At 44.1% G+C, this 27,858-nt stretch overlaps 1 protein-coding gene across 1 annotated transcript; it reads left to right on the top strand.

The window, feature by feature from the left end:
* Positions 1 to 9: 9 nt before the first annotated feature.
* On the top strand, positions 10 to 27,846 carry LOC104025805 (organic cation/carnitine transporter 2). Its single transcript, XM_075715182.1, has 10 exons — positions 10 to 402; positions 10,431 to 10,534; positions 13,243 to 13,397; positions 14,723 to 14,894; positions 15,890 to 16,016; positions 20,428 to 20,528; positions 23,748 to 23,962; positions 25,437 to 25,619; positions 26,097 to 26,232; positions 26,851 to 27,846. The coding sequence occupies exons 1-10, from the start codon at positions 10 to 12 to the stop codon at positions 26,936 to 26,938; spliced, it is 1,674 nt and encodes a 557-aa protein (XP_075571297.1). The 3' UTR covers positions 26,939 to 27,846.
* The last annotated feature ends 12 nt before the right edge of the window (positions 27,847 to 27,858 follow it).

Raw genomic sequence — 27,858 nt, 5'->3', positions numbered from 1 at the left:
GGCCCCGCCATGGGCGACTACGAGGAGGTGACCGCCTTCCTGGGCGAGTGGGGCCGCTTCCAGCGCCTCCTCTTCTTCCTCCTCAGCGCCAGCATCGTCCCCAACGGCTTCACCGGCCTCTCCATCGTCTTTTTGGCCGGCACCCCCGAGCACCGCTGCGCCGTGCCCCGCGGGGCCAACCTGAGCGGCGAGTGGCGGAACGCCAGCATCCCGCTGGAGCTGCGGGGCGGGCGGGCGGCGCCGAGCCGCTGCCGCCGCTACCGCCTGGCCGCCCTCGCCAACTTCTCGGCGCTGGGGCTGCGGCCCGGCTCCGACGTGGAGCTGGGCTCGCTGGAGCAGGAGCCCTGCCTGGACGGCTGGGAGTACAGCCGCGACGTCTACCGCTCCACCATCGTTACCGAGGTGCGGGGGCGGCGGGGGGGAGCGGCGGGAGCGGGCCCCTCGGCAGCGGGGAGGAGCGGGCGGGCTGCACCGGGAGCCCCGGGCACCCCCCGGGCTTGGTGGGTCCCTGCGCCGTGGGCCGGGCTCCCGGCCTGGCCACTGTCCTGCTGTTAAATCTGCCCCGCTGAATTTATTTTGACATCTTCCGTGCAGCTTCCACTCGCAAAAGCCGTCTCCGAGCGCTGCGCCTTGCCTGCGCTAGCGCATGTGTGCTGCTGATGTGCAGCTGCTTACTGGGTTTCATCTGGTACCTGCAGGAGGGGCTTGCAGCAAGGGGTAGCGCAGGGACAATGCGTTCAGCTCGCTCGGTGCTTCAGAGATGCCTTTTCGAACTTGAGAGGTCAAAAGGGTTTGTTTTCTGTCTTTAAAAAAACCAACAAAGGTGCACAACTCGTTGTGCACGGCGCAGCAGTCGGGGAGCCCTGCTTTAATGCTGTGTCCGAAAGGACCCTGAACTTTGCTGCGTGCCCACAATGCCTCTGCTTTGGTCGTGCCTGCTGCTTCGGTCGCCCCGCTCGCCTGCCAGGACAGGTCAGGTTCTCATCTGCTCAAATACACCCCTCGGGTCAAATCTGTGGTCAGGACAACTGACCAAAGGTGAAGCTGTGCTGATTGTCCCTCTTGTTTCAGGTGGAAGCTGTACAGACCCACAGGCGCTGCTTGGCTTAAGATACGAGGCAAATGGATTTTGAGGAATACTTGAATTTCAAAATGTGTATAGGTTTTTTTCCAGAAGGCTTACAAACCATGTGTCTGGTCCCATTTCCCGTTTGTGCCCATGGACCAGTTCTACAGAGCTGGGACTGTATTTGCCTTTATTCCTTTCTTTGCAAAATGGGTTGTGGTGGGTGTTTGGGTAGTGGTGGGTGGGACTACTTAATGACCATAAGCTGATCTGAGCACAGAAATCTTCCTCAGGAGGACTGGGGTGAGGAAGGGAGCATGGGAGAGGAGCCGTGCCAGCACTGGGAGGCATGGCGATGGTGACACTGGAGTTGTTGGAAACTTCCCTTGACCATGCACGGCAGCAGGGGCTTGAGTGATTCTGACAAGTGGCACAAGGCATCGCCTCACCTATTTCTAAAGAACTGCTGTCTTCCCGGTGAGGAAAGCTGCTCTGAATTTCTAGACCCTGCTCATTGCTGGAATGCACTTCTGTGAAAGGCCGAGCCGCTCTTAGGGCAGCGTAAGGCAACTGGCACCTTCTCGGGGCAGTCCCGTTCACGGGTGAACGTGCGGGTTTTGTTCCGAGTGCCTTACTGTAATGGTTGACCTGGCTTAGGCATGGTTCCAGCCGGTACTTTGTGTCTGGAGCTTCTCCACTGAGCTTTGTCTTGGTGCAAATTAAAATGTCTCGAGCTACCAGAGTATTGTCGAAGCCTTATAATCCGCAAGGAACGGGAGCTGCTAACATTTTGCTGAGACTCCCCAGCAGCTCTGGCGTGTAGTCTGTATGGTCTGGCTGATGTTTTGTGTCTGTGGGAGGTAATATTTGCCCAGACATCATGCACTGAGGCAGTTGTGGGGTTTTTTGCCTTTTATATTAATGCTCCTGAGGGAGTTTTGCAAGAGCTGTGGCCTTTCACATACTTGCAGGTTTTCAGTGTTAAACTTGTTTAATTTCTTGGCTTGGCGCTGCTGCTTTTATGATTCACTAATCTTGTGTTTGGTTGCGTATCTCTAACTTGTTGAATAATCATGAGGACCTTTGTCCCAGATTTCCGTAGCCAACACCGGGAGGGGGAAGGGGGAATTTTTTTTAAGAAAGCTTTTTGCTGAATCTCTCAGGCCTCTGGAGAAACCTTGTTTATGGTTCTGCTTTTCAGGGGAGACTTAAAACATTCAGTTCCCTCTCATTTGAAGAGAGACTTCCTTTTCTCACACAGACTAACAACAGAAGGTTGTTATTAGCCAGTCTGTAGTATTTAACCAGCTCCAGTGTAACAAAATCCCTTTCTGTCTTTTACTATTTGAAATGCTGTAGCTCAGGGGATAAGAAAAGCTTTACTTCAGCTCAAGAAGCCAACCGTGTCATTCTTATTCCTCTGTAAGTCCCATAAAAAAAGAATGTAGGAGTAACAGAAGTTCGTATGTGGTAGTAAAGGGAATAAAAACAGAGGTAATTAAGGGAAAAGGTTCACGTCTTCTGCTAGTCCTATCTGTTGTGGGGCTATACTGAGTAACTGGGAATAGAATTGAGCAGTGGAGTTATTAAGAGCATGAGTGGACTAGAAATATGATATAATGAGAAGACGTTAGATGATACAGCAGTCAAAACACTTTAGTCCATACGGGAGTAATTCTTACATAATGAAACATAAACAGACACTGGATTTTGCATACACATATTCATCCTGAACTTCTGAAAATGCCTTGCATTGTTCATAGACTCATAGAATCGTGTAGGTTGGAAAAGACCTTTCAGATCATCCAGTCCAACCATTTACCTGACACTACCACATCCACCACTAAACCAGTTAAGGGCAGAGTCATAATTAACTTCATGTTTCCTGGCTCGCTGGCTGGATTATTTTTTAATGAGTAAAAACTAGGAATCACTAAGGCCCTCTAAGATCATCAGTCCAACTGTCAACCCAGCACCCCCATGCCCACTAAACCGTGTCCCAAAGTGCCACTTCTACACAGTTTTTGAACCCCTCCGGGGATGGGGACTCCCCCACCTCTCTGGGCAGCCTGTTCCAATGCTTGACCGCTCTTTCCGTGAAGAAATTTTTCCTAATACCCAATCTAAACCTCCCCTGGCGCAACTTGAGCCCATTTCCTCTCGTCCTATCACTAGTTGCTTGGGAGAAGAGACCAAGTTCATTGGTTTGAAATGGGTTCAGCGCAGGTGCTGTACTCCAGAGCTGCGTGGTTCATGCCTGTTGTGCTCTTAACAAGCTTCAGGGGCTGTTTGACTTTTGCAGAGGAAGGATGCACGCGATGGGAATTGCCAAGCGTCCCGAAACTCAGCGCAGGGCTGGTGTTCTGTCCCGTACAGACGTGCAGGGAGAGAAAGTTCGGGGTAGATACGAGGGCCCACAGGTTTCCATTCCCTGCACACCGGGAACCCTGAAGATCAGTGGGTTATGCTGGACCTTCAGGAAACGAGGGGAGGCTGCAGTGGAATGACACAAATGGGCACTGTGGTACAGCTGTCGAACTAGAGATTTCGATGCTCACCCTCTGTTGGAAGGCAGAGGGATGTATGGTTTTGCTTTGCCAAAATAAAAACACAGGCTCATGCTAGGCATTGTAATTTCCACAGGCTTTACTAAGAGTGGAGCCAGCAGCTGAAGTGTAAATCAAGCCCCTGTCATCCACGTTCAGCTCTTACCTACCTCGTCGTTAATGTTAGCCACCTCCATTCTTTCTCATCTTTTAAAACAGGTGCATCCTTTTTTTTGCTGTAGGTTAATACCTGCTCATTTTTCTGGCTGAAGGTCATATGGACAACTTCTCAGCCCCAGGAGCTGATAAAGCTATGGAAAAGCCTTTAGGTGATTTGCAGGTACAAAATCTTGGTATTAATAGTCTTGTCAGAAGAAGGAACAAAAGTCTAGTTTTCACTTAATAAGTGAATGTGAACATCTGACATGTACGAAAGTACTTCTAAAATGCGGAGGGTTTCAAGGTGTGATTTAAGAAGCATGTAATGGCAGGACTTCAGAATTGTACAAAGCACAGAGATTTCTGAGCTTGCAACAGAAAACAGGTTTAGTATTACTAAAGAATGATAGGCCTGCAGTTGGCGTCACTAAGATGGAACCAACGCTCTTTAGAGGTACCGGGGACAATTAATGATAGGGTAATGCTCCCATTGTGCTGTCTTGACTTTTAGATTAAAACCCTGCTCGTGTTTCTCAGTTTCTGATGTCAGTGCCCTTTCCTTTTTCTCCAGCCTTCTCAAAAATGTGGGGTATGGGGGAGAGTTAAGTTTCTGCACTGGAATTATAAAATATTTGGCACTTCCCTTCCTGTTCTATGCAAGTTTTACCTCTGTAAAAATTTAAAACAGCTACAAGGGGAGAAATTGAGCAGAGTGTGTATTTTGTAGATATAGACTTGTGTTTACCTTTAGATAATAAGCTTCAGTGTAACATCTAGAACTTGTAAGTATTTGGAATATACAAATGTATTTTCAGAGGAAAGGATGTTTAATAACACTCATAGATGTTTAATAACACTCATAGCTCTCAAGTAAGCAGAGGATATTTATACGGGTATAAACAAGACCAGATTCTGAATCGAAGGGCATAAGTACTCAGTTGTGAGACCATGAGACTTTGTTGGAGAACCTGCCTCTACTTGCAGAGAGAAGCAGGTGGTAGGAGAGAGTACAGGGTATTGGATTAGCTTCAGAAATTCTTGCCAACGTGTTGATTTCAAAAAGAAAATATTAGCACATGGGACTATCCCACTTCATTTTTCAATCATGTGTGTTATTCTCAGCAAGAGAGGAAAACAGTTTAAAAAAATAAATAAAGGAGTGGGAGGACATGATATATTGTAGCTGTAAAAATTCCTTTTCCTGTAAGGCTTTTCCTTATATAACAGGTGTGTAAGCGAGTAAGGCTCTCAGAGTTTTTGTATTTGTCATAGTTCATCTTTCTTTAGGGTTCTAGTAATGGTATTAGGGAAGTGCAGGTGCTCCTGCGGTGGAACAGTTCTCTATAATGAGAAACATGCTTTTTTCAAGTTAGGTCCTAAATTATATTGTTGGAGGCCTTGCAAATACTTCTGTAACTTTCCAAACATATTTGGTAGTGGTGTATATTTGGTGGTGGTATGTATTTGTTTGCTGTGACGCTGTACTGCAAGAACTTGCAATGTGTTGAAGAGCTCCCCTGTACTTAGACTTGCAATTTCCATGTTACGATACATTAAAAATACTGGGCAAATTTTATGCTTAAACAGGATAGGCATTTTGTTAGCAGCTAGAATTTTCTTATTTCCTGCTTTGCCGTCTCTTAAAGATGGTATAATTGCAGTGAAAGCGAAGCAGGATAAGGGGTTTGCATCGGTGTCTGGATGAGAGCCACTGCAGCATTTACTGTTAGTAATTCATGAAGTGCCAGCTCTCATTTTGAGACAAGTGGTATTCTGCAAGTGCAGTGGATGCAGGGCCTGTACACAGGGAATTAGTCTTTACCCCCTGAAGGTTTTGAAGTGCCTAGAGAACTTAGAGGAACAATTTTTTACTTGTGGTATGGCAGTATCTTCAGCTGGATTTGTGGCATCCTCTCTGCCTAAACTTGCCTTGCAGTTTTAGTTTGATGCCGTTGCTTTATGCTTTGAAGGTTGTTCCACGGTTTGCAGTTTAAAGAATTCAAGTATTTCATCTTGCAGTCTGAATATCATTGTGATTGCGGTTTGTGCGAAAATTGTAGGGTAGTTTTCTTTTTGGATAGAGGTGTTATGTTAATGTTCAGTTTAATATTGGAAAGATGTAAGAGGGGATACAGGAAATACCGGTCTAGCAAGACAGACGCGCTTCTACATACACTGCGTAGTGTAATTCTAGCTAAACCTGTAATAATACCTCTTGTTCAGGTTGTGTTGTGATAAAAGGCTGGAAGCTAATAAAATGTTGCTGGGGAGTGTCGTGCGTTTGGGAGAGGGAGGAGATCTGAGGGAGTAGGGGTTTTTTATTTTTATTTTTTTTTCTTCTCAGGTTTTTTCTTCTTCTCAGTTTTGTAACTGGGCTTGCCTAATAGGGATTTGTAAGGGATTTGGAGATGTGGTTCCAGGTAGCTGACTTGCTGTGTGAGAGATGAAGCAGAACTTGGAAAGTGCTCTCCTAAAGAGATGCTTAAGTGATGACTGTAAATACCTAGGACTGTTTCATACTCTGGCCCCAAACCTGTGCTCAAGAAGCAACTGCTTCAGTCCCTCTCCCTTGTGGTGTCCCCCTACCTTCTTCCCCAAGCTGTCCATGTTTTCTGGCTGTCTCCATAGCCTGTCCTCTTTTCCCCATTCCCACTTTCCACCCGTCCTCACCAGCAGCTGGTATCAGCCGGGAGTCCATTATGGAGACGCGTATCTCACCGTGCAACTCGCCTCTGATGCGTAAGTCGTTATTGCTATCAGGTGTGAGGCCGCTGAGGAGGACATCACCCAACCTGATAAATTGGTTGGGAAGTAGCTATAGCCCAAAGTATCTGCAAGCTGTCTGAGTAAGAAGATAGGTTTCAACTCCAACAGAAGGATGTCTTTTTCACCATACCTGGAAGTGCTCAGAAAAACGGGCAGACGTGGCACTTTGGGACATGGTTTAGTGGATATGGTGGTGTTGGGTTGATGGTTGGACTGATGATCTTGGAGATCCTTTCCAACCTTAGTGATTCCTAGTTTTTACTTTCATTAAAATAATCCAGCCAGCAAGCCAGGAAACATGAAATTGCTACTCTCCCCTTAATTGGTTTAGTGCTGGACTTGGTAATGTTAGGTTAATGGTTGGACTGGATGATCTTAAAGGTCTTTTCCAGCCTAAACGATTCTATGATTCTGTGATTCTTCTAAAGTTACAGTAAAATTGAGTGAGAATGCTCTGTGCCGTGCCTTGAGCGTTGGGTACCAGCGTTTAGGAGCTCGATGCTTCGCAACATCAGCAGCTGCTGTTTGAAACAAAGCTGCAGTTGTTTTTATCCTGTTTGGAGCCCCGATACCTTGCTGAGGTTAACCTTATCTCATTCACTGGGGCAAAGACTGTTACAGCTAGCAGGCTAACTCAAAGGATACTAAGTAGTGAAAATAGCATGTGATTTTTAGAGCACTGGGTCACGGTATACTGTGTCCAAACAGCGCTGCCAGCAGCAGAATTCAATCAGTAACTATTCCTGGGAGACTTGCTCTTTGCCGTGCTGGTCCTCTAACAGCGATGCTTTGGTGACTACTTCTTCGGCAACGTACAGTTGAGGGAAGGGTCTGGTTGCAGAATTGTTCTGGAAGACTCGTGCCATCCTGATTAACAGGCAGTACAGTAGACCTTGTTGGTGAGTCGTTAAGAAGTTGAAGACTTCAGCATTTATTTACTGGGGCAAGGGGTAACAGACCTTAAAATCCCTTTGTTCTGATTGTTGTGCATCTGTGGAGTCTGTAAATAATTGGTATTGCACAACCAAGGTAGTTTTCCCTTGGAAATTGGATGTTGAAGTTCACTGTGGTGCCTGGTTCAAGTGATCTTCAGCACAACAGCTCCCGCTGTTGCTTTGATAGAGCAGACAGAAAAACAAGCTGTTAATCATTGCCACTTTCTAAGGACCGATGTGTTTCCACCTGCCGATGCAAGAAGCTTTTGACAGAACAGTGCAAAACATCTTAATACCATGAACTGATCCAAGCAACGTCTCTACCTGAGTGGTCTGAAGAAAATGTTTGTTACTGGGCACAAGCATGCCAGTGTCTGGAAAGCCAAGCGTTGTGCAGCCTTGTGCCAAAGTACAGAGTGTAAGATAGATGAAAGGAGGCAGCTAACTCACAAGCACAGGGTGATGAGCTGGAATGACTTATTTAGTAATGATAGACTATAAATCACTGAGCTAGATGTTTGGCTAGTTGGATTTTAGTTCTGTTATTGGAGACGTCTGGCTCCAGTAGCTGATACAAAGATGATTTTTTGTGAGTAGGCAAGTCTTCATTAATGCAGGATTTGTACTGAGGGTGGTGGTGGTTTTCCCAGTAAGTGTCATCATGTGAATTTATCATGTGGTTATCATATACCATGTGATAACCACTGAAAGCTTTGGTCTGTATAAATTTGGTAACTATCATTTGCTGTGCGTTTCCAGGGTGCCAGATACATTTTGCTGAAGCTTCCTGGCTGGGTCAGGCTCTGTGGTTGTCACAGAATTGCTCAAACTTTCTTTAGTCTATAATGAGGCACAGCTTTTGTTGAATAACTACCGATTTAATTATAAATGTTAATTACCGTTTTTAATCCAAATGATATTGACAACGATAGTAAGTTAAATCCCTTACATGAGCGGTATAAATTTGTTAGCACGTTAGAAAGGTACGATTCTGAAAGGAACGTCTGTCGTGATGCATAATTGATGCTGTTGGTCGGATTTGTTGGAGCGTTGCATTGAGTGCTGGTGTCTGTGCTGCAGGGGGTGTGAGGCTGGAAAGGTTTGGGGAATAAGTGCAAGAATAATGTTGGGGAACAAGTGCAAGAATGATGTTAAGGACGATGAAATCTGATCTAAGGAGAGGTTCTTCAGACACAAACCCACAATCAGATTTATCAAAGGAGAGGTTAAGAAATGACTTGAATGCAGTTACAAATTGGGAGAAGGTGTATTTTGTTTGCTCCCATGACCTTAAAAAAAAAAAAAAAAAAGATGAGATGAATATATGAGATAGTCTAAGGGTTGGCAGCTAAAGTTACACAGACACTGATGAGAGGGCAGCCTGTATGAATGAGCATCATTCGTCACCAGAAAAGCTTCCAGTTCTAATTCAAAACTGGATGCTCTTTCATGAAACAAGTGGTGGTTCAACTGCGTTTTGCCACTGGGATCTGGGAGTGGAAGGCAGTTGCCGGTGGTGTTCATTCGGGGCATGGTTTTTAGCGATCCCCCTTTTTAGCGATCCCCCTTTTTAGTGATCCCCCCTACACCTTAGGGTGTAGTTGTAGCACAAACTGTTGATAGACTGAGGGCTGTGGGATTCCTGGAGTCAAAGGGTTAATGCTAAGGAGACAGAGCTGGCAAACAAAGCAAAACTGCAGCGTTCCCGTGTGCGGGACGGCAGACGAGGTGGATGGTGGAGCTGGGACACGCAGCAGCTGCAGGGGCAGATCTTACAGGGTGTTCCAGCACAAATTAAAAAAAAAAAAAAAAAAAAAAAACAAAAAGAGGAAAACATGCTGTACTTAATTGTTTGTAATTGGGGAGCAAAGGGGATTAATTATTGGGGTCAGGGCAAATATTTTCATTTGAACCTTTTTAGTACAGATTAAAAAGTAAAAGTTTCCATCCCGAAAACATCGGAAGGGGCCCTGTGGGAGATGTTTGAATAACTCAGCTCAGGAGGGTTTGGCCTCACATCGGAGGATGGGGAGAGCTCTGGGAACTCCTCCAGTCACAGCATAGCAGTGAGGTAGGGGGTGAGGCGTCCCTGCTGCGTTTTGTCCTTTCTTCTAATATTTAGGCGCTTTTTCTCCCCCGGGTAACCAAAATAAAATCAAGATTCTTTCAGTAATAGCTGTTGGTATAGATACAAAAATAACACGAGCGTTATTTCAGAAACATCAGACTGAAGTGGGTAGGAGATTGGAAACTGTCGCAGTCTTCATTTAATACGTATTTTGTTTTCTTCCTCTTTTTTGTTTTCATTTTGGAAATCTTGGTTGGTTTGGTGTATGTTTCAGTTTGTATTCCAAAGATTATAATTTATGTTAGTTAGGCTCCCAGTGAACAGTCTCCAGTCTCTCAAAACCGTATTAAAATGTAATAAAGGAGGAGGGTTGTTTTTTTTTCTATATTCTTGTTTGCGTAGTTCGATTTCTCTTAAATTAGAAGTGTGAATTTTTGATGGCAAACATCACCATATGCAGGAAAACCATGTTTGGGGTCTGTTCGCACTCCTTCCAAAACTAGCAGGATTGCAGCGGTTTCAGGGGCTGCAGAGCCTTTGGGAGGGAGCTGAACCATGCACACAGTGGAATTATTAGTTGCGGTCACTCATGTACTTGTAGGGGCAATACCACAGCCATCGACTGTGCAAAGCAAGCCGCCTGGGTCACGCCTGAAGGCAGCGTCGGGGCCTCGGCTGGATCGCTCCCGAGGTGGCTCAGGGCGGGTGGCCAGCATCCCTTCCCGTTATTTTCACGGAGCTGCATCTGTGCCGTAGGCCAGTTATTCATTTCTGCTGTGCAGGTTTTCTGTCCAAAGGGTACCCTTTCATCTGGGCTCAGCCAAGGCGTTGAGAAGGAGGGAGGGGAAATCGTGTTTATTGGAAGACTTCCATGTTCTCTCTCCCCGCAGTGGGATCTCGTATGTGACAACGACTGGAAGGGACCCCTGAGCACCTCCCTGTTCTTTGTGGGCGTCCTGCTTGGATCTTTCGTATCAGGACAGCTCTCAGACAAGTAAAGTATATACACCAGAGCCGCTGGCTCTTTGCTCGATGCTGTTTTGTAAGCAATTCTTGTACGTGAAGTTTGCTACAAGTGTCTTTCTGCAACTACTAAGGTGTCTTTGTTCTGTGACTGTCGAATCTGAATGACGCAGAGTGTATAGAGTAAATGTCCTGAAGTAGAACAGAATGTTACAAAGATTGTTAGTGAGTGTTATCTTTATCTGTTTATTTTTTTCAGCGAAATCACTTCTGGAGCAAACTGGTTTTATGCCAGAAAACAAGTGTAGGAGATAAGTTTCATCTGTAAAAATCAGATTAATGACATTCTCTTCTAATTACTTTGGACTATGTTCAGAGAGTTCGCTGAGGCTTGTTTTCGGGTTTTTTGAGGTCAAATTTAAAATCTTCTTTTTATAAACACCCAGAGCTTCTCATCATCAAATCCAACATCTAAGTCCAGTGACCTGTGTTTGTGGAAGCTGCAAAGCATGAATGCTGTTCAGCTGTACTTCAGAGAAGCAAGGCGCTCTTGTTTGGGGATTTTTTTTTTTTCTGTATTTCTAGTCCAAGAGTACGCTGGCTTTCTTGTTTATCAGTACAAAAATGAAAAAATGGAAGACACCATGAGTTCTTTTTCCCCGTCTTTTAAAGCTCAGTTTTTCTGATTATCTCCCTGAGATTTGCTGTGCTGTCTTCCTGATTCCCAGAGAACAATGTGTGGTCCTCTAGTTTGCTGATTTACTTGTAGAGTTTCTATTTCTTTGAAACATAATCCCTATGCCACAAATCTTGTGGCATCCGTTCAGGGCCTTTGCGTGGTTTCTTGCTAATCAGGTTGGACCAATCTTGAGCTTGGAGACAATGATCCTTGGAAATCAACCAGCTCCCCTGGACTTCTCTCCAGAGCCATATGCCATGGGATTTTTCCAAGCAGATTCTTGATCAGGCCAGTGTTTGCTTTCCCTGTGATCCTGGTGTCTGCCTTGTTCCCCCACTCAGGATCCCAGGATCCTGCGCTTCACCATCGCACAGCCAGCAGCCATGGTTGCTGCCGACCTTTACGTCCTCAAACAGTCCTCCCTTGTTTGCAAGCATGGGGTCCAGCAGTGTCTCCCCTTGTCGGCTCCTTGGACATCTGTGTTAGGAAGTTGTCAGTGATGCACTTCAGAAAATTCCTGGGTCTTGTCCCTCCAGCAGGTATTGGAGTGGTTGAAGTCCCCTGTGATGGCCAGTGCCTTTGAACACAAGGCTTCCTCTGCTTGACTGACGACAACTTCTTTCTGATGGGGTGGTCACCCGCAGCGGTGCCAGCGTTGGTCTGCCTGCTAATCCCGACCCATAAGCTCTCAGCTGGCTCATCATCCGTCCCCAGGCAGAGCTCTGTGCCTTCCAGCCGCTCTCCTGCGTGAGGGGTGATTTCCCCTTTTCAGTGTGGGGAGTCTCCCACCGCTTCGTCCTGGTGCTGCTGCAGGGCTCACGTGCTTCATTGAACAGAGCTCCTAGCCCCTCACCTGCTATGAGGGTGCCAAGTGTCTTCCATGGTGGCTAACCAGCAGGTGAAGCAGGAGCTGTTCTCCCAGTGCCAGAAGCCACGAGTTTCCCACCTTCACCATCACGGGAGTCTCCTCCTGCAGTTCCTTCACATGGTCACCCAGATCCTCACCAAGTGCCGTCGAGGAGGCCATCAGCGCAGCTCATCCAGTTACTCTCATCGCCGCTGAACGGCAGCTAGCTCACGGTCTAGAGACCAAGTGCATCCAGCCGCCCCACGAGGAGACTGCTTCGTCAAGGTCGCATGCGGTGTTTGGCTGCCACCATCTGCCCGTCTGGTACAGCAAGTCCTGCGGCGAGCCCGAGCCCTGCGCGCCTGGCCAGGCGTGACAGTGAGATTGACAAAATATTTTGCAGGTTCAAGTAACGCTCTGTTCTTAATGCGTTGTGATCTAGCTGAGGCTTGTGGCACCCAACTGTAGACCTCCTGGTTGAGTCTAACTCAAAATGGAGTTGGGTGAACCTGCACTCAGCCGATGTCCTGTCGCAGGCTGCAAAGTCTGCTTGCCGTGTGGAGCTGCCCAGGCTGGGACATTGTCACTGACTCTTACAACAGCGTGATGGGTTGGGTTTAGTTTAATTTCTTTTCTTTTTAATACTTCATCAATAGAATTGCTAGAATCCCTTAAATGGGTTCTTTTTTTTTTTTTACCAAGTGGAACGAAGATTGCAGCGTGGGATCGCTTACTGATAATAGCATCTTACAAACCTGAGTTTTACCTCTCTTTCAGAAGCTTTCATTCTTTTTCTGTTTGTGGTTTTGGGGATTTTTTTTTTTTTTGACATGCTGATCTGTGTCATGAACTGTGTGCTCCTTAGAGGAGAAGGAGCATCTAATACTCTTGATTTTAAATAATTTGCTGCCGATGATTTGTCTCCCTGCTTATCCTATTTGGAAGGAAAGAATAGCGTTCTAGCGCATACCTAAAGGCAACTTACCTAGCAGCCCTTGGAATATTATTTTCTCTTGGCCACTGGATTTCTCAGTGTATTTAGAATAGTTGTGCCTGTGTCACGTTTCCTGAACCTTTGCTTTTTGCAGATGTTTTGTATCTCCCTAAGTATGCATATGAGTGATCTTATTTTTCCATTTCTGAAGATTTCATTCATGCTGTTGTATAATCATCTCTTCTTTTTTTTTTTTTTTTTTTCCATTAAATCTGGAAGGTTTGGCAGGAAGAACGTGCTGTTTGCAACTCTGGCAATGCAGACTGGCTTCAGCTTCATACAGGTCTTCTCTACCAGCTGGGAGATGTTTTCGGTGTTCTTTGTGCTGGTCGGCATGGGACAGATATCAAACTACGTGGCAGCATTTGTTCTCGGTATGCAAGTCCTGCTGGGCACAGTATGCGTTCTTTAGTCTTGTGCTTTTCCTGCTCCTTTTCAGTACTGCCTTACGGTTGATTTGTTTTGCCAAGCAACACTGTTGAGAGTGTGTCCTCACCATGCATGGATAACTCAGGCTCTCCTTGGAAGTTTCCAGTTGATCGTAGTGCAATCTGAATTAAATCTGTGGCTTACCATCCTAAAAAGGAAAAAAAACGCAGAAATTGATTATTTGAAACAAAATGTGTCTTCCAGTTGGAAAGATAGATGTGTAAGATGTGATTTTTCAGGGATTTTTGTTGTCTGTTTTGGGGCCCAAATGTGTAATTGATGTATAAACTTGTAAAAGAAAAGAAAACATCAAGTAAGCATTACAAAGTCTATTTAAAACAGCCTGTAGTAGAAACCTAAATGGCATAATGACTCTGCTTGGTATATTTTCAATTTAACTAAGAACATATTTGATCAGATGGGAATGTGAATTACCTTATGAATCTGAGATTTTTTAAAAAAAATTTGGGGTTTTTTAATTAATATTACTTACAGTAGCCTCACCGTCCAAAGTACCAAATGTTGGCAAGAAATTCCTTTTGGGCCAAAGAAGAGCAGTGCAGCTATGAAAACAGTCTTTAGCTAACCTGACTGCAGACATCCTGTTGCAACTTCTGTAATCTTCTTCCATTTCTGTGGAAATGAGGAAGATTATATCTCTTACAGTGCCTCTTGATTTGCAGGTCCCAAAGTGTTTCGGAGGGAAGCGTTGGCCCATGTTAGCGCATTTAATTCCACTGCCACTGGCCTGGCCTTTGTTAGTGACCCTCCACATGTGTACGCCAAAAGACTGCAAGATTTTTGGCTAATAGCAAAATAGCCCTTTAGAAGGCGATACGGGTCAGGAACCTAATTTAGGCATCCCTGAATTATCTGTTAGAGAAGCTGGTCTCTCTCCATACACTGGAGAGGACCCTATAGGGATCAAGCTGAGGCTAAGTGCTGTGAATGTTTTGTAGTATGTCAAGTGGTTTTAGCTCCTCAAGTAAAATGGGAGGTTCTAAGAACGTAGAATTATGGAAGTTTTAGCTACTTCGAGCTACAGAAATACAGTATGGCCCGGTTCTCTTCGTTTTATCTTTACCTGGGTTGATGCAGGATCACTGCATGAAGCAGCTCTGTGGTGCCTCTAAAATCGGCTGGCAGAGCGCTGTATGCTGTCGCTACCGGGTGTAGTGTATTTCAAAGCCAGTCATTAGAGGTATTTTTGGTAAGTTACTTGGCCGCTATTAAGTTAAAATACTAATGTTCGCTCTGTTGTTTTGAACAGGCACAGAAATTCTTGGCAAATCAATTCGTGTGCTGTTCTGCACGCTAGGCGTTTGCATATTTTATGCATTTGGCTACATGTTGCTGCCCCTGTTTGCTTACTTCATCAGAGACTGGCGGATGCTGCTGCTGGCGCTTACTTTACCTGGGCTGCTCTGCATCCCGCTCTGGTGGTGAGTATAACTAATTTAAAAGACTTCAGTCTTTCAAAGGTCCTATCTGCAGGTTTTTAAGATCCGGACGCCAAGCCAGCCAGCCTTTAGCAATGAAATTCGGGAATGGGCAGGTAAGGAATGGACGTTGTGTCCTTTACTCTTCCCGATCATTTAGTTGCAAGTCCATAGCTTTGTGGGTGATCGGACTCATGTCTGAAAAGCCTATTCTTCATTTTCTGTAGGCTTCTATAAAACTAAGTGATGCACACGCAAAGAAAAAAAAAAAGTAAATAAAACTCATCCTTCTGCACCAGCTGAAATCCATGAACTTTTCAGAGTGGGCCTGAACTAAGGGCAGAAGGAGAAACCAGTTGGTTTGGGAAGCTGGGCAATGCTAGGGTGACATGGATATGACAGGCTACAAAACAGTACTTGCACTGCTGTGAGGCTCCCATGTTTTCTTCCATAGTTAATGAAATACTACTTCTGGGTGGCATGTAAAGCTTAACTAGTCCACGTGGTGGTGGTGTTTCTTCACTTACACTCGCATTTATGTTTGTGATTCCATCTGGGTTCTTACAAAGTTGAATGACTCAGGCGAATTCTACTTTCTGACTCGCCTTTATATGACACTACTTACAGTTACTAATGTTATATGTGTTACTCTCTAAGGATATGCCCCTTAGTGTACAGTGTGCTGCTTGTGTATTCACATTTCTGAATTTCTTCAATTAAACTGTTTTCCCGTACTTGGAAGGTTTTGGTTGCTTTTTTTCCTGAGTCATTGCTTATTTCTTTAGTATTTTTAAAATTCACAAATGTATTTTTGCATGTCTTCTTGTTCAGTATGCTAGTCTGCTCTTGTAAATCTGATTTCAGATTGTTGTCATTGCTTTAATGTCTGCAAGATAAGGCAAGTTTTGAGCTCTTTGTGCCTGGAACAATGTGTATTGGCACCTGCAACAGTGCTTTCTGTGGAAATGCAGGCTCGTTATTCTGAACCTTTTTTGCAGGGTTATTCCTGAATCTCCACGGTGGCTGATCTCCCAGGGAAGATTTCAAGAGGCAGAAGACATCATCCGAAAGGCTGCAAAAACTAATGGCATTACGGCCCCAGATGTAATACTTGACCCTAGTGAGGTGAGATTTATTCAGCAGTCCAGTTGCTTGCTGGACCTATTAATGACCATGTGAAGTGATTAATTGCCAGATACATGAACTGAGTTATGCCTGCAGTGTATTATGTACTTCTCCAATGGGTAAAAGGTCATCCTTTTCCTGAAAAGCAGAATACCCTTTCCCCGCTTCATTAAGATTTGCAAAGCCCTTGCTGTCCCATTTCCATGGGAATGCCAACTTGCATTCTAATGCAAACATCTTTTTGATCCAGTTTACAGCCACCTTTTTCCTTTTAAACTCTAGTTTTTGGGGGAAGGTCATGAATTTGAGGTACCTTTTGCTTTGTGATCTAAATACCTGCGCTGTACAGATTTTATGCTTGCGCAGTCTAATACAGTTCTATAAAAGTTTAACACAAGACTAATCCTGGCCAGTGGCAGTGAAAAGAATGTCATTCTAGTTCAATTCCATATTCAACTCTCATTTCTACTCCATGTTAAGGAGAGCAAAACTTGAGGTCTCTTTGGGTGGAGTAGCTAGCAGTCTTTTCTTCTCCATCCGTTTCTTCCAACGTGTTCTTGTTTCCTCTAGGTATCCCCCATTTGTCTGAGCTGTTGGTGACCTTAAGATGTAGAAGCAGTTCCACACTCATTCAAACATCGTTTCCAAAAGTCAGACAGACAAATGGTTTGCATAATCCAGGAGAATGGGCACCTCTCTAGGCGAATCTGTAGAGTCTGTCTGGGCAGTTGCCTAATTGTGTTCCGCTTGACGATTGACATTGTCTTGTTGTTTACGTGCAAATACCTTGTATATTCACTTGTTTTGCAAGGCCTCTGTACCAGACTAAGGAAAATGGTTAGTCATTAAACTGTGGTGTGCTCGCTATTGAGATTGAAACAGCTTCACTTGGGTTGAAGTTAGCTGAAGGGCAAACAGAGCTGTTTGTCCAGACTTATTTGTAGGTAGTAGGACAGACATCCTGTGTTCCTGGAACAGAGTGAGAACGCCAGGAAAACCCAGACCTTCTTATGATAGCTTTTTCCCCAGATTTTCATTAGAACATGCTTTTTTTTTTTTTTTTTTTTTCCTTTTTTTTCCTCCTTCCTTCTTATGCTGTAGGCATGAAAACTCGCCCATTGCCATCACTACAGCAGGAGAACTGAAAATAAACTCTGGCTCCAACATCTGCTTAAGGTCACTGTCCCTGGAATCCTCCATCTCCCGTTCTTAGCAAGAAATACTGATCTGTTTGCCATCTCTGAATGGGGCTGGATTACGAAGCAGCAGAAGGCAGGGGCAAGAGCATGGATGGTGCCCCAGGGAATGCTGGACCAGGGGAAATGCTGACTTCTGCAGCAGGGTGGGCTGTAAATAAGCAGGGTGCTTATTTACAGATAAATCATTGCACATCAACTTTCAGAAACACAGATTAACATTCTGACGCTGAAAAGCAGATGAGCTCGATGAACAGGCGCTATTTCAATGCAGGACTCCTGTCCATCTTTTTACTTTTTAAGGTAAAAGTAACGCTGTGACCAGAAAAATCCGTGCAAAACTTTTCTTCGTCAGTGGTCTGTTTATGCTGTTCTTTTGTCTGCTTTCTGAAGAGCTGTAAAGCAAAAGGCTCGCAGCCTGTCTTGAGTTTCTAGGAAGCATGTTTACGCTACAGGGAGGTTCTTAGAAGTCCGGCTGGCCCTTAGCCCTCATGCAGCTGGAATGTGAGTTCGGGATGGAGAAGCAACCTGAGCTCGTGTTTGGAGTATTCCTGGAACCCGTGCAGCTGGAGAGCAGCACCTGCAATATTTAGGCTCCAGAGATTTCAAAACCAGTTAGGATCCAACAGGTGACTAGTCACAAACAAGCTGCAGAGCACAAATAGGGCCTGGTTGGCTGAATTAATCCCATATGAGGGGGATGGAAATGTTTGGATGATAGGTTTAACTTCAAATAATCATTTTACCCTCCCTGCCCTTCTCATAGCTGCTGCTTCTAGCCCATCCTGTTAAGGATTATGCTGTCCGCTTATCCAGCTCCTAAAAGGCAGGGTCCTTTTTTCTCATCAACTGTGACTCTCTGAATGTTACTGTTCCTGGCTTTGTTTTGTGGTTTGTTTGTTTTTTCTCCTTTCTTTGTTTCCTGTTTGCTGGTTTCTTGGCAACGAGTAGTGGCAAAACTGGAGAGTGCTTAGGAAAGATCATGTGATTTATGAGAAAGGGCTGCGAACTGTAAAGCTGACTGCAGTTTGTGTGGTGGGAGGTTTGGCTTCAGGCAGCATGAAAGCTATCAAATGTAAAGAACTCTTTGCCTTTTGTAGAAAATGAAGATTTATGAAAGCAAATACACTGAAGTTTGGCGTGCACGAGCATCAGACCGCTATTTTATCCTTCAGGTCTTCAGAACAAAATACCACTCCGAAAGAATTGTCACCTGGCTGCAGGGGTTACATGAACTTGGTGTTCCCATTAGCTCAGATACAGTTTACGAGACATTGAGGAGATAACGTGCGTTTTGAGTTGAGGGCCAAGAGTTAAGGGCTCCAAATCAGTGTCCAGCAACTAGCTTGCCAAAAGAAACATCACTAACTGAATATGGAAGAGAGGTTGATGAGGATTTAAGTTAAACTAATGGTTGCTTTTATCTCTTTATTGGTGTGTTGTGTCCTGCAATACATGCAACTACTTCTGCTGGACCAGCCTGACGTTTTAGGGAAAAAAGTATTGTAAGTTGAACTAACACCAAGTAGAGGATGATACATTAGACCAGGTGGAAGGAGTTTAGAAAAGTTTAAAGCAGTGAGTAATTGCACTATTCTGAAGCTACAATCATAGTTTAGTTTTATTGATAATCACTTGCACATACCACGAAGGAGTATACAGCGCTGACAAAAGGCATGCGGTCTTTAAACATGTTAACATTTAATTTGACATTCTGAGGTCACGCTGACTTAAAAATATCAAGGGAGGAAGTAATCTTTGTATACAGTTTATTGTGCTTGCCCATAACAGAGGTCAGTCAAGCAAGAGTGATTCTTCTAGTTGTGGAAAGAGAATACTTCACTAAATATTGTGAGGTGTCTTGGCAGCTTACAATTCAAAAAGCGTCAGAATTAAAAATATTTCAGTATTACCTTTTTTCATTTGATACTTTTGAGCTGCTAAGGTGGATGCTTGCTTCTTTCTTGGTTAGATTCCTAACTGTTGATAGAGTCACAGGTTCAGATAGATCTAAAATGTCCTAACAGAAAAAAGAATCTCTGTGGAAGATTGTAAGATCAAAATCTTGTTAATGTTCTTACTGTAAGGCTGTTAAAAATACCATTAAATTGATGAGTAAGTAGCCTGTGATAAATCCTGAAAACATACCGTCTTTTGCAGTAACAAAAATATGACATGTCTAGAAAACTGTGGTTCTTCAGCCATATAGTGTTGCTTTATCAGAGTGGATAGTTTTAATCAATGGAACTTGTCCTCTTAAATCGCCTTTTACATATTTTGAAAAATCTCTCTCTTGTTACCCCTTGTTAGGGGGCTGAATTAAAGTCCTAAATTAAAAAAACCCCTTAAATTCTTCCCTTTTTTACAATCTTATCGAGCACAAAACTTGTTCATGTGTTTCATGGATGAATATCTTTGCCTTGTTTACATGGAAGTGGTTTTATTTTGGGGAGCTGGAAAGGTTCATGGGGAGAGGAGAAGTTTGCTGTCTTTTTGCTTATATTCTTAGAAGAAGATCTCAAAACCAGGCTAGATAATGATGGGGACTGTTACAGTTCATTAGCCAGTTTGTCTCAGTCTAAATACATTACTGATAGGTCCAGCATGAGGAGTCATTTACTAAACCTGTCCTGCTGCTGTTTAATCTTGTTATTTCTTGCGTGTCTGCAGTAGACATAGAGGACAGGTTTTTTGCTGGTCTTTGAAGACCATTCTTGGTCTTTTAAGACTCCCTCGGTCTTCTGGCCCTTAGGTTAAAGAAACCCTCTGCTTTTCAGACTTTTACAGATCACATTTTTCAAATGTCTCATCATCCTTGTCGCTCTCTTCTTGTCTGGGTGCAGCTGATTTGCACGATCCTCAAGGTGCAGTCCCCAGAACTGGACATAAGAACCCTGCCAATAATCATACATTAATGCTGTTGCTTTATAATTCAAGTATAAAAGTAACTATAAGCGGTTGCTTTATGGAGCCTCAGGCAGAGAAGATGATTACAAATTTCAGCCTAAATTTTAAGTGACTTTCAATTAGGGAGGAGCAACTACTTTCACAGGTAATTGGCTTATGGCTTTTACGTGTTTGGTTAAAAGTGAGGCATCTGTTTCAGCTCTGCAGCATATTAAAATAGTGATATATAAGTTTGGGGGGACTTACTTTCACAATAAATCTGCTTGCAGGAAAGTTAATGTTCCCATGCGGGTTTTGTTTTTTTCCAGCTGCAAGATTTGAATTCCCAGAAGCAACAGACATACACCATTTTGGATCTAATGAAAACCCGAAATATCCTAACTATCACAATTATGTCAGTGATTCTTTGGTAAGTGACTATGGCTCAGGAGTATGTAAGCACAAAAGCAGCAGAACAATTAAAAACTGCTCTTTGAACACTCAGGTATTCTGAAGAGATACAGACAAAACCAGCTAAAACCCAATGACCTGCTGGCTGCAGCGGCAAAATTCTGGTTAAATAGGTTCTTCATTTCAGTAACCGTCTGGAAACGCATCTGGATTGTTATTTCTTTCTGAAGCAGTCAGGCATATCCCGAACTGAGCAAGAATCAGATCAGCTGGCAATGATGCATGGGAATCCTGCCTGATACCAGGCCTTGGGGAATCCTTATCTGACTGTAATAAAGTCTTTTAAGAGGAATGAGTCAAGCCCTGTCTCCCAGTCAGAGGACTTCTGCCCAGGGGTCCGCAATGCCTGATTTGCGGGGAGAATCTTCCCATCCCTTTTGTATTGTCTCTTAAAGGGATAAAGCTGCCTTTGAAGTTCTAATCTGAGGTTTCTCTAGACTTCCCTGCTAGCTACTCTGTCTACCTGCCATCTTCAGCTTGGTTTTGCACTAGCTGAAGCCATACTGTATACTCAATTTGATTAAATGGTTGTCATTTTATTTTACTGGAAATCTCAATGAAGCTGTAATTGCCCAGAAGAGAGGAGACAGAGAGGGTAACTTACAACCTGCCAGATGCTATGAAAGTGAAGTTTAATTAGTGCATGTACCTACAGGGTTCTAACGAAGAAGGTCCCTCAAGTGCTTTGGAGCTAACCAAATCTATTTGCTGCCTTACTGAACAATGTTCCTGTGCTTTATTGAGGCAAAGCCTTGGAGTTCAGTCCACTGAGCTGCCAGCGCGGACAAGCTGATGTAGCTTTTTTGGTCAAAGGATGACTTGGCTAATATTTAAGTCAGATTTCCTTGCCTACCGCCAAGCACAGTGCTACAAACACACTGAGAAAAGAACTTGAGCAGCAAACAGCTCAAAAAAGAAATGTAACGTTGGTTCTTTGCAGACATGTCAGTACAGTTTCTGTATACGGTTGTTTTTCCTCCAAGTCCAAATGCTGACTCTCACCTTTAACTGGAAGTGAGCTAGAGAGTTGAGACTGCCCTACTTCTTATAATCTGCTTGGAGTAGGGAAGTAGTGAGTTCCTAGGCACAGCCAATTTTCCATGTGTGGCTGTAGAAATCAAATGCAAAACCTATTTGAACAGCATTTCTGGTAGGGCAAAGCATCTGAGAAGAAACAGTGATGTGGCAGTACGTAATCCATTCCATATGCTTGAAGGGCTTTTTACCAGATGATAAATGAAGTTTTATGATAGGCAGAGACAAACATGTACGACTGACTCACACAATCTTACCTCCTCTTGCAGAAAAGTATTCAGTTGATTTGGGCAATTTTTCCAGTGTTTTTTCCGTGCATGTCATTTGCCTAACCTCCTTTTAATTAATTTGCCAAAATATAAAGCATCTTGTGCTGACTCACAGCAATGTTTTCCAACCCATAGTGTACCGATGGTATTTTCTGCATTACGAATTGAAAGATCTCATAAAAGAAGCTCTGTAAAAGGACGGTTGCAGATAGCCGTATATCGCCTTTACATATTGCTGAGTGTTTTGTTAATTTTGACTAAGTAGCGGGCCTTTAAACTCATCCCTTTGCTGGGTTTGCATCAGGGAGGAGAAAGTTTGGCTTCTCGTCACCCTGGGATGTGTAAATACCCCTAAAGTTTTCCTAGAAAATGTGTAACTGTCTCAAGGTTTGCCAATGTGATAAGCTAAGGCAAACTGCTGCTGAAAGTGAGTTCCAGAAAGCACGCTTTGTCGTATATAAAAGTAACTCCTCGGAGCACGGGGCTGGGCGTATTGCGCAGCATCGTGGAAAACACCGCGTAACTACTTTTGAGAAGAATAGCTTTAGCTGGCAGGGCGCACGCAGCAGCAGGGGGGTTACCCTCAGCTGTATCCCTTCGTACCTTCCCAGGTACACCAGGCAACTTATTTTAAGCAGTTGGACTGTGAAGGCTCTTCCCATGTGAAGTGAGGAGGAGGAAGGGCTCACCTTTGATCAGCGATCCACTTCATGCTATGCAGTGATTTTGCTCCGGGTTCTAACGTAGATGCTGAAGGAGACGAAGTGCCGAGTGCGCTGTGCCTCGCCGTTGCACCCGGACACGTCCTCACCCAGGGCCTGTTATTTCCTTGTTTGCCACGTGTTACTTGTTGGTGAAGCATCACCCTATCTTCCCAGCATCTCCCAAGACACGACGGTATTTATCTCCAAGGCCAGTGGTGTGTTTTCCTTGATCACGTGGAAGCCAGTTCTTATCTGGCAGTGGCACGGTTAAGATAGCAGTATTCCCAGCCACCGGGCTCTGTCCTGTTACACTGACCAGCCCAGGCACCGAGCCATGCGAACGTGGCTTGGCTGCTGCCCAGCCAGCTTGGGGCATGGCAGAGGAAATTCTGGAATTTTTGGGTCTGCCAGGTTGCCATATTCCTCCTCTCTGACTTTATACACAAAGCATGGAGGGTAATGACCCAGAAACAATCTTATCTGCCCAGAGCTCCCTGATAAACATAATGAAAAGCTACTGTTGGCCTCAGCAGCAATAAAATTCAGTAGTCCAAACTTTCAGGCCAAGGTTATAACTACTAGTAATAGGAACTGCTGTGTCGCTGCATTGTGAATGATTATCACTTATCTTCCAGGGGTGACCCAAAATATGGGGGTATACGTGAGAAGCAGTCAGCCCCTCTCCATCAGCATGACTAGCAGAGACAAATGAAATATCTAAAAGTGACAAGTACCAGAGCTTCCTTGCACAGTCTGAGTGCGAGTGGGATGAACAGTTGCAAAGTCATGCAATGGCATCAGAAAAGAAGTGTGACCGCTGTAGCTGCAGGACCATTCGTCACCGGTGGGCTCGTAGGCCTGTGCCTCAGCAAGGCTAGCAACAGCTCTAGAGTTACCTAATTGTGTTAATGCTGAATAGGATATATAGTTTTTTTAAAAAAATCTATTTTATTCCTTGAATTGAAGAGAAACTTGAAAGGTAAAAAGCATCAGCACTGTGTAATTGTTACCTTGCTGTTTCTGAAGTCAGCACTTAAGATGCTTCAAAGGTGAAAGAATCTGGCAGATGCTGAATTTGCCTTACATAGTGATTTCTGTGCTTAACAGAGGTTCATGGCAACCTCAGGAAGAAGAGAAAATTGTCTGATCCTGTTATTCTGCTTCTTTCAGGATGATCATCTCTGTTGGTTATTTTGGACTTTCTCTTGACACGCCTAACTTGCATGGAGACGTCTATGTGAACTGCTTCCTCTCAGCAGTGATTGAAGTTCCAGCCTACGTTATCTCCTGGCTGCTGCTTCGAAGCTTCCCTCGACGGTATTCAATGGCTGCTGCGTTATTCTTGGGAGGCTGTGTTCTTCTCTTCATTCAGCTGGTGCCTTCACGTATGGAATCGTTAGTTGATCTCAAATATGTATGACAGGTGAAGCGCAGTACCGCGCACTGGGCAGATGTGGAGGAAAAGTGTCCTGTGGGGAACTAAATACAGCTACTCATTCCCTATCTTTGCCCCTCTTCCTTGCTTCTCAGTGCTGCTGCACAGGGAGCTCACACACCATGTCAATTCAGATACGTTTTTAAAGGTGGGTCATTGGCTTTGTGGTCTGTTGGGATCAGCTCTGCAGTCCAGTTTGACCTTCACGTGCATCCTGGCAAGGTGCCCTGGGAAGGTCCAAGTGTAAAACCAGGACTAGACCAACCAGAATTTGGGAAGCGGAGGTTACCAAGAGGCTACAGAACCAACTGCCCAAACAACTGTAAATGACTGTCTCTTTATGGCTTGTTCAAACTGTTCTGTTTGAGGGAGTCATTGTGGAAGCATTTTTGATGAGCAGAAATGCTTGTACTCAAATAGTGTTGATACTCATTAAAATAATGTTTGGCAACTGGAAAGGAGGACAAAATAACATCTGTTGGACATCAAACTGTACGTATCTTTAGGCCAGTTAGAATCACAGAACTCTTTGGGTGGGAAGGGCCCTTCAGAGCCCGCCCAGCCCAGCCCTGCAGTGCCAGGGACAGCTTTAACCAGCCCAGGGTGCTCAGAGCCCCGTCCAGCCTGGCCTGGGATGGTTCTGGGGATGGGGCCTCCACCGCCTCTCTGGGCAACCTGTGCCAGTGCCTCACCACCCTCAGTGTGAAACATTTCTTCCTTATATCCAGTCTAAATCTATTCATAGATAGATTTCTTAGTTAGATTAAGAGCGTTATGGACTCTTACTGGTAATGATATTGAATATGATGGGGCAGTGTTGTTGGTTAGCACTTGTTTACATGTCAAAAGAATAAACAAAAGAGAATGCACAAGAAATGTCTTGCTTACTTTATACAAGTAATGCACGTGTTGCATTCTCTTTCTCCAGTCCTTTGAGTCAATTGGACACTGATAAGATCTGTTTTGATTTTCAGATCTAACTGTCTCAGTTAAAGTCAGCCTGGCTTCCTATAATTAAATTACTGACTTGTAGCTAGGAATGTTAATGAAAAACCAGAGCAGGAAACTCAAAATAACTTGTTTCGAATGTTTAACTTTGTTCGCCTTATTAAAAAGAGATATATGGCATCATTTGCAATAGCAGAGATCTGGCCCCTGAAACCTGAGAGGACCTCTCCAGTTCTTGCTCTCATTTTTTACATGGCAGGAAGCCCCATTGTCAAGGAAATGAACATGTTGAGTCCTGGTAATTTAAAATAAAAAAATAAATAAAACTTGTTGCCCATGCTTGGAGACATGTACACGGGAAAAGAGACACCAGATACTGGAATTAATTAGACGGGAGTTATACAAACACAATGGAATTGAGAGATACCATGAATTGTCAGAGCTTTATTGAAATCCTTACTGCGTTTTGATTTCAGATATTCGTGTGCTGTCGATTCTGCTGGTGATGTTAGGGAAATTCGGGATCACATCTGCCTTTTCAATGGTTTATGTCTACACGGCTGAGCTCTACCCAACCGTAGTGAGAAACATGGGCGTTGGAGCAAGTTCCATGGCCTCTAGACTGGGCAGCATCCTCTCGCCTTACTTCGTTTACCTGGGTAAGTTAACTCCTCCGCGCCTGCGCTGGGGAGGTGCTGGCGGGTGGAAAGCAATGCTTTTTACCCAGCTCCGGGTCCTGCCTCTGTGGGTCCTTGGGATTTTCCGACTGTTCTTTGTTTCCAGGTCCAGATGTGTTGTGAAACTGCAGGTAAAAACGGGGTCTCGGCATCTCTGAGCAATGGTCATAACGTAGAGAAATTGTGGTTTATGCCCTGCTGAAGAGATGCTCTGGAGACTCACTGTCTTATTGACTCAGTAGGGACAGGTCTTACAGCTATTGTTTCCCGGTCTCTTGAGTTCCTAAAACCACATTTAAAACAACGTATGCTTTGAATGCCAGACTGCGAGGGGGTTTGGTTTGTTTGCTTTTTACTGAAAGCATAAATCTTGCACGGATAAAGCTGCGTACCCAGGTACAGACGTTATCAGAGACTTAGAGCTGACGCTAGCTTCTTTTTGTGCGTGTATTCTGCTAGGTGCCTATGATCGATTCCTGCCTTACATCCTGATGGGGAGCCTGACTGTGCTATCAGGAATTCTGACTCTGTTTCTGCCGGAAAGCTACGGTATGCCTCTTCCAGACACAATTGAGCAAATGCTGTTGGTGAAAGGGTAAGTGTCGCCTTTTGATCTTAAGGTATCTGTTCTCTCTTCTGAGAAGAGGAGTGGACTTGCCGATATTGTCAGAGGGAGGGGCTGGTTTTGGTCGTGTAGTTCGTGCTCTGCTGAAGATACAAGAGCTTGGCTGGAATCCTGGTCCCTCTTCCCAAGCGTGTATGTTCATATGTACATCTCTCAGCTCCAAATTTATCATTTTACTCTGAGGACTGAATAGAAGTGTACATATAAGGAATGCATTTGTAAGAGTGTATTGCTTTATATAGTTGCTTTTAAAGGGGTGTGGGTTAGATCTATCTTTCTAGGTTCTGAAAGTGATATAAGGACTGGTGAAGGGCTGAGCTCTTCCAGTGTAGTTCAGCTGACCTAAACAGGCACTGAGAGCAGTTGGCCTTTTGCCACGGCTCTGACTGGAGATGGCACATAAGCACACACCTGGGGTAAGCACGGGACCTGTCCAACGGAAGGCAACAGGATATTAAAATCAAGAGGCTGTAATGTCAAATAGCGCTCAAGATATCAAAGAATTTTTTTTCCCCTGTTCTCTCATCTTTTTTTTTTAAGTTATTTTCTTTTTTCTTTCTTTTCTTTTTTTATTTTTTTTTCCCCCAGATTAGAATACAGGCCTGCATCTAGTGGCACAAGGGATTCCAAGGAGGAAGAAGAAAATCCAGAGATTCTTAAAAGCACAGCTTTTTGATGGAACTCCTGTGTACTTCCTGGTGGACTGAAGGTTAAATTCATTCTAGAAAGGGCTAGTGGCAACACTTAGTTTGCTGTAATTTTAACCTTATTTATTAATTTAAACACACTGTTCTGTACATTCTCTTTTTATAGGAACATAAATACTGTATAGCCTTCAGTGAGATTTTTCAGCCATGGTTGTTTCAATGCAATAGTACCATGGAACAGTATCTGATCAGTCCTTTGTAACTTTAAGTGTATAGTTCAGCTGAAGGATACTTGAAAATGAGTTCAAGGGCTGGCAGGGTACCTGGATTCCTCAGTGAACCTTCTCCAGAACTAATGCACATCAAGAAGTAAAAATTGCCAGAAAAAAAACCACTAATTGGTTTTGATTCCTTGACTTCTGTCTCTGGACAGGAAACTTATTTATTGTAGTGAAGGTTATGAGAACGTGCCTCTGCAATCTTACTCAAGTGACTTTGCACATGCTGGATTTGCTACCAAATTCTGAAGGATGCAAAGAAAGATTTTGAGAATTAATTCTAGCTTGATATGTTTTAACTCAACACAGATTGAAAGGATTCTCTTGCACAAAATATTTATAGCACTGAAGTTTTGCTCACAAAATTCACTCGATTCCAGTGCTGGTTTTCAACTGTACCTGTACAGTGAAGTTGTTTACATCTGGCCCTGGATGTGGCCTGCTTCCAGGCCGTATTTTATTTTAAATGATGCAAAAGGTTTCATCTGTGTGTAGAGGGAGTGGCATTAACTTGGGGTTCTTCCATTTCAGTGTGTGTTGGAAGTTTTATGTCTGAATTGTTTTAACGTTTTTTGTGCAATTTGGATGATGGAAACGATTCTGCTGTCTTCTGTGCTTTTCACACACGTGCACATACGCACACAATCAATATATTTAGAGCTAAATTTTTG

The sequence above is a fragment of the Pelecanus crispus genome, chromosome 8, assembly GCF_030463565.1.
Source record: "Pelecanus crispus isolate bPelCri1 chromosome 8, bPelCri1.pri, whole genome shotgun sequence".
Taxonomy (NCBI): Eukaryota; Metazoa; Chordata; class Aves; order Pelecaniformes; family Pelecanidae; genus Pelecanus; species Pelecanus crispus.
Note: the sequence above shows the minus strand (reverse complement) of the source record. Positions and strands in the feature narration are given on the sequence as shown.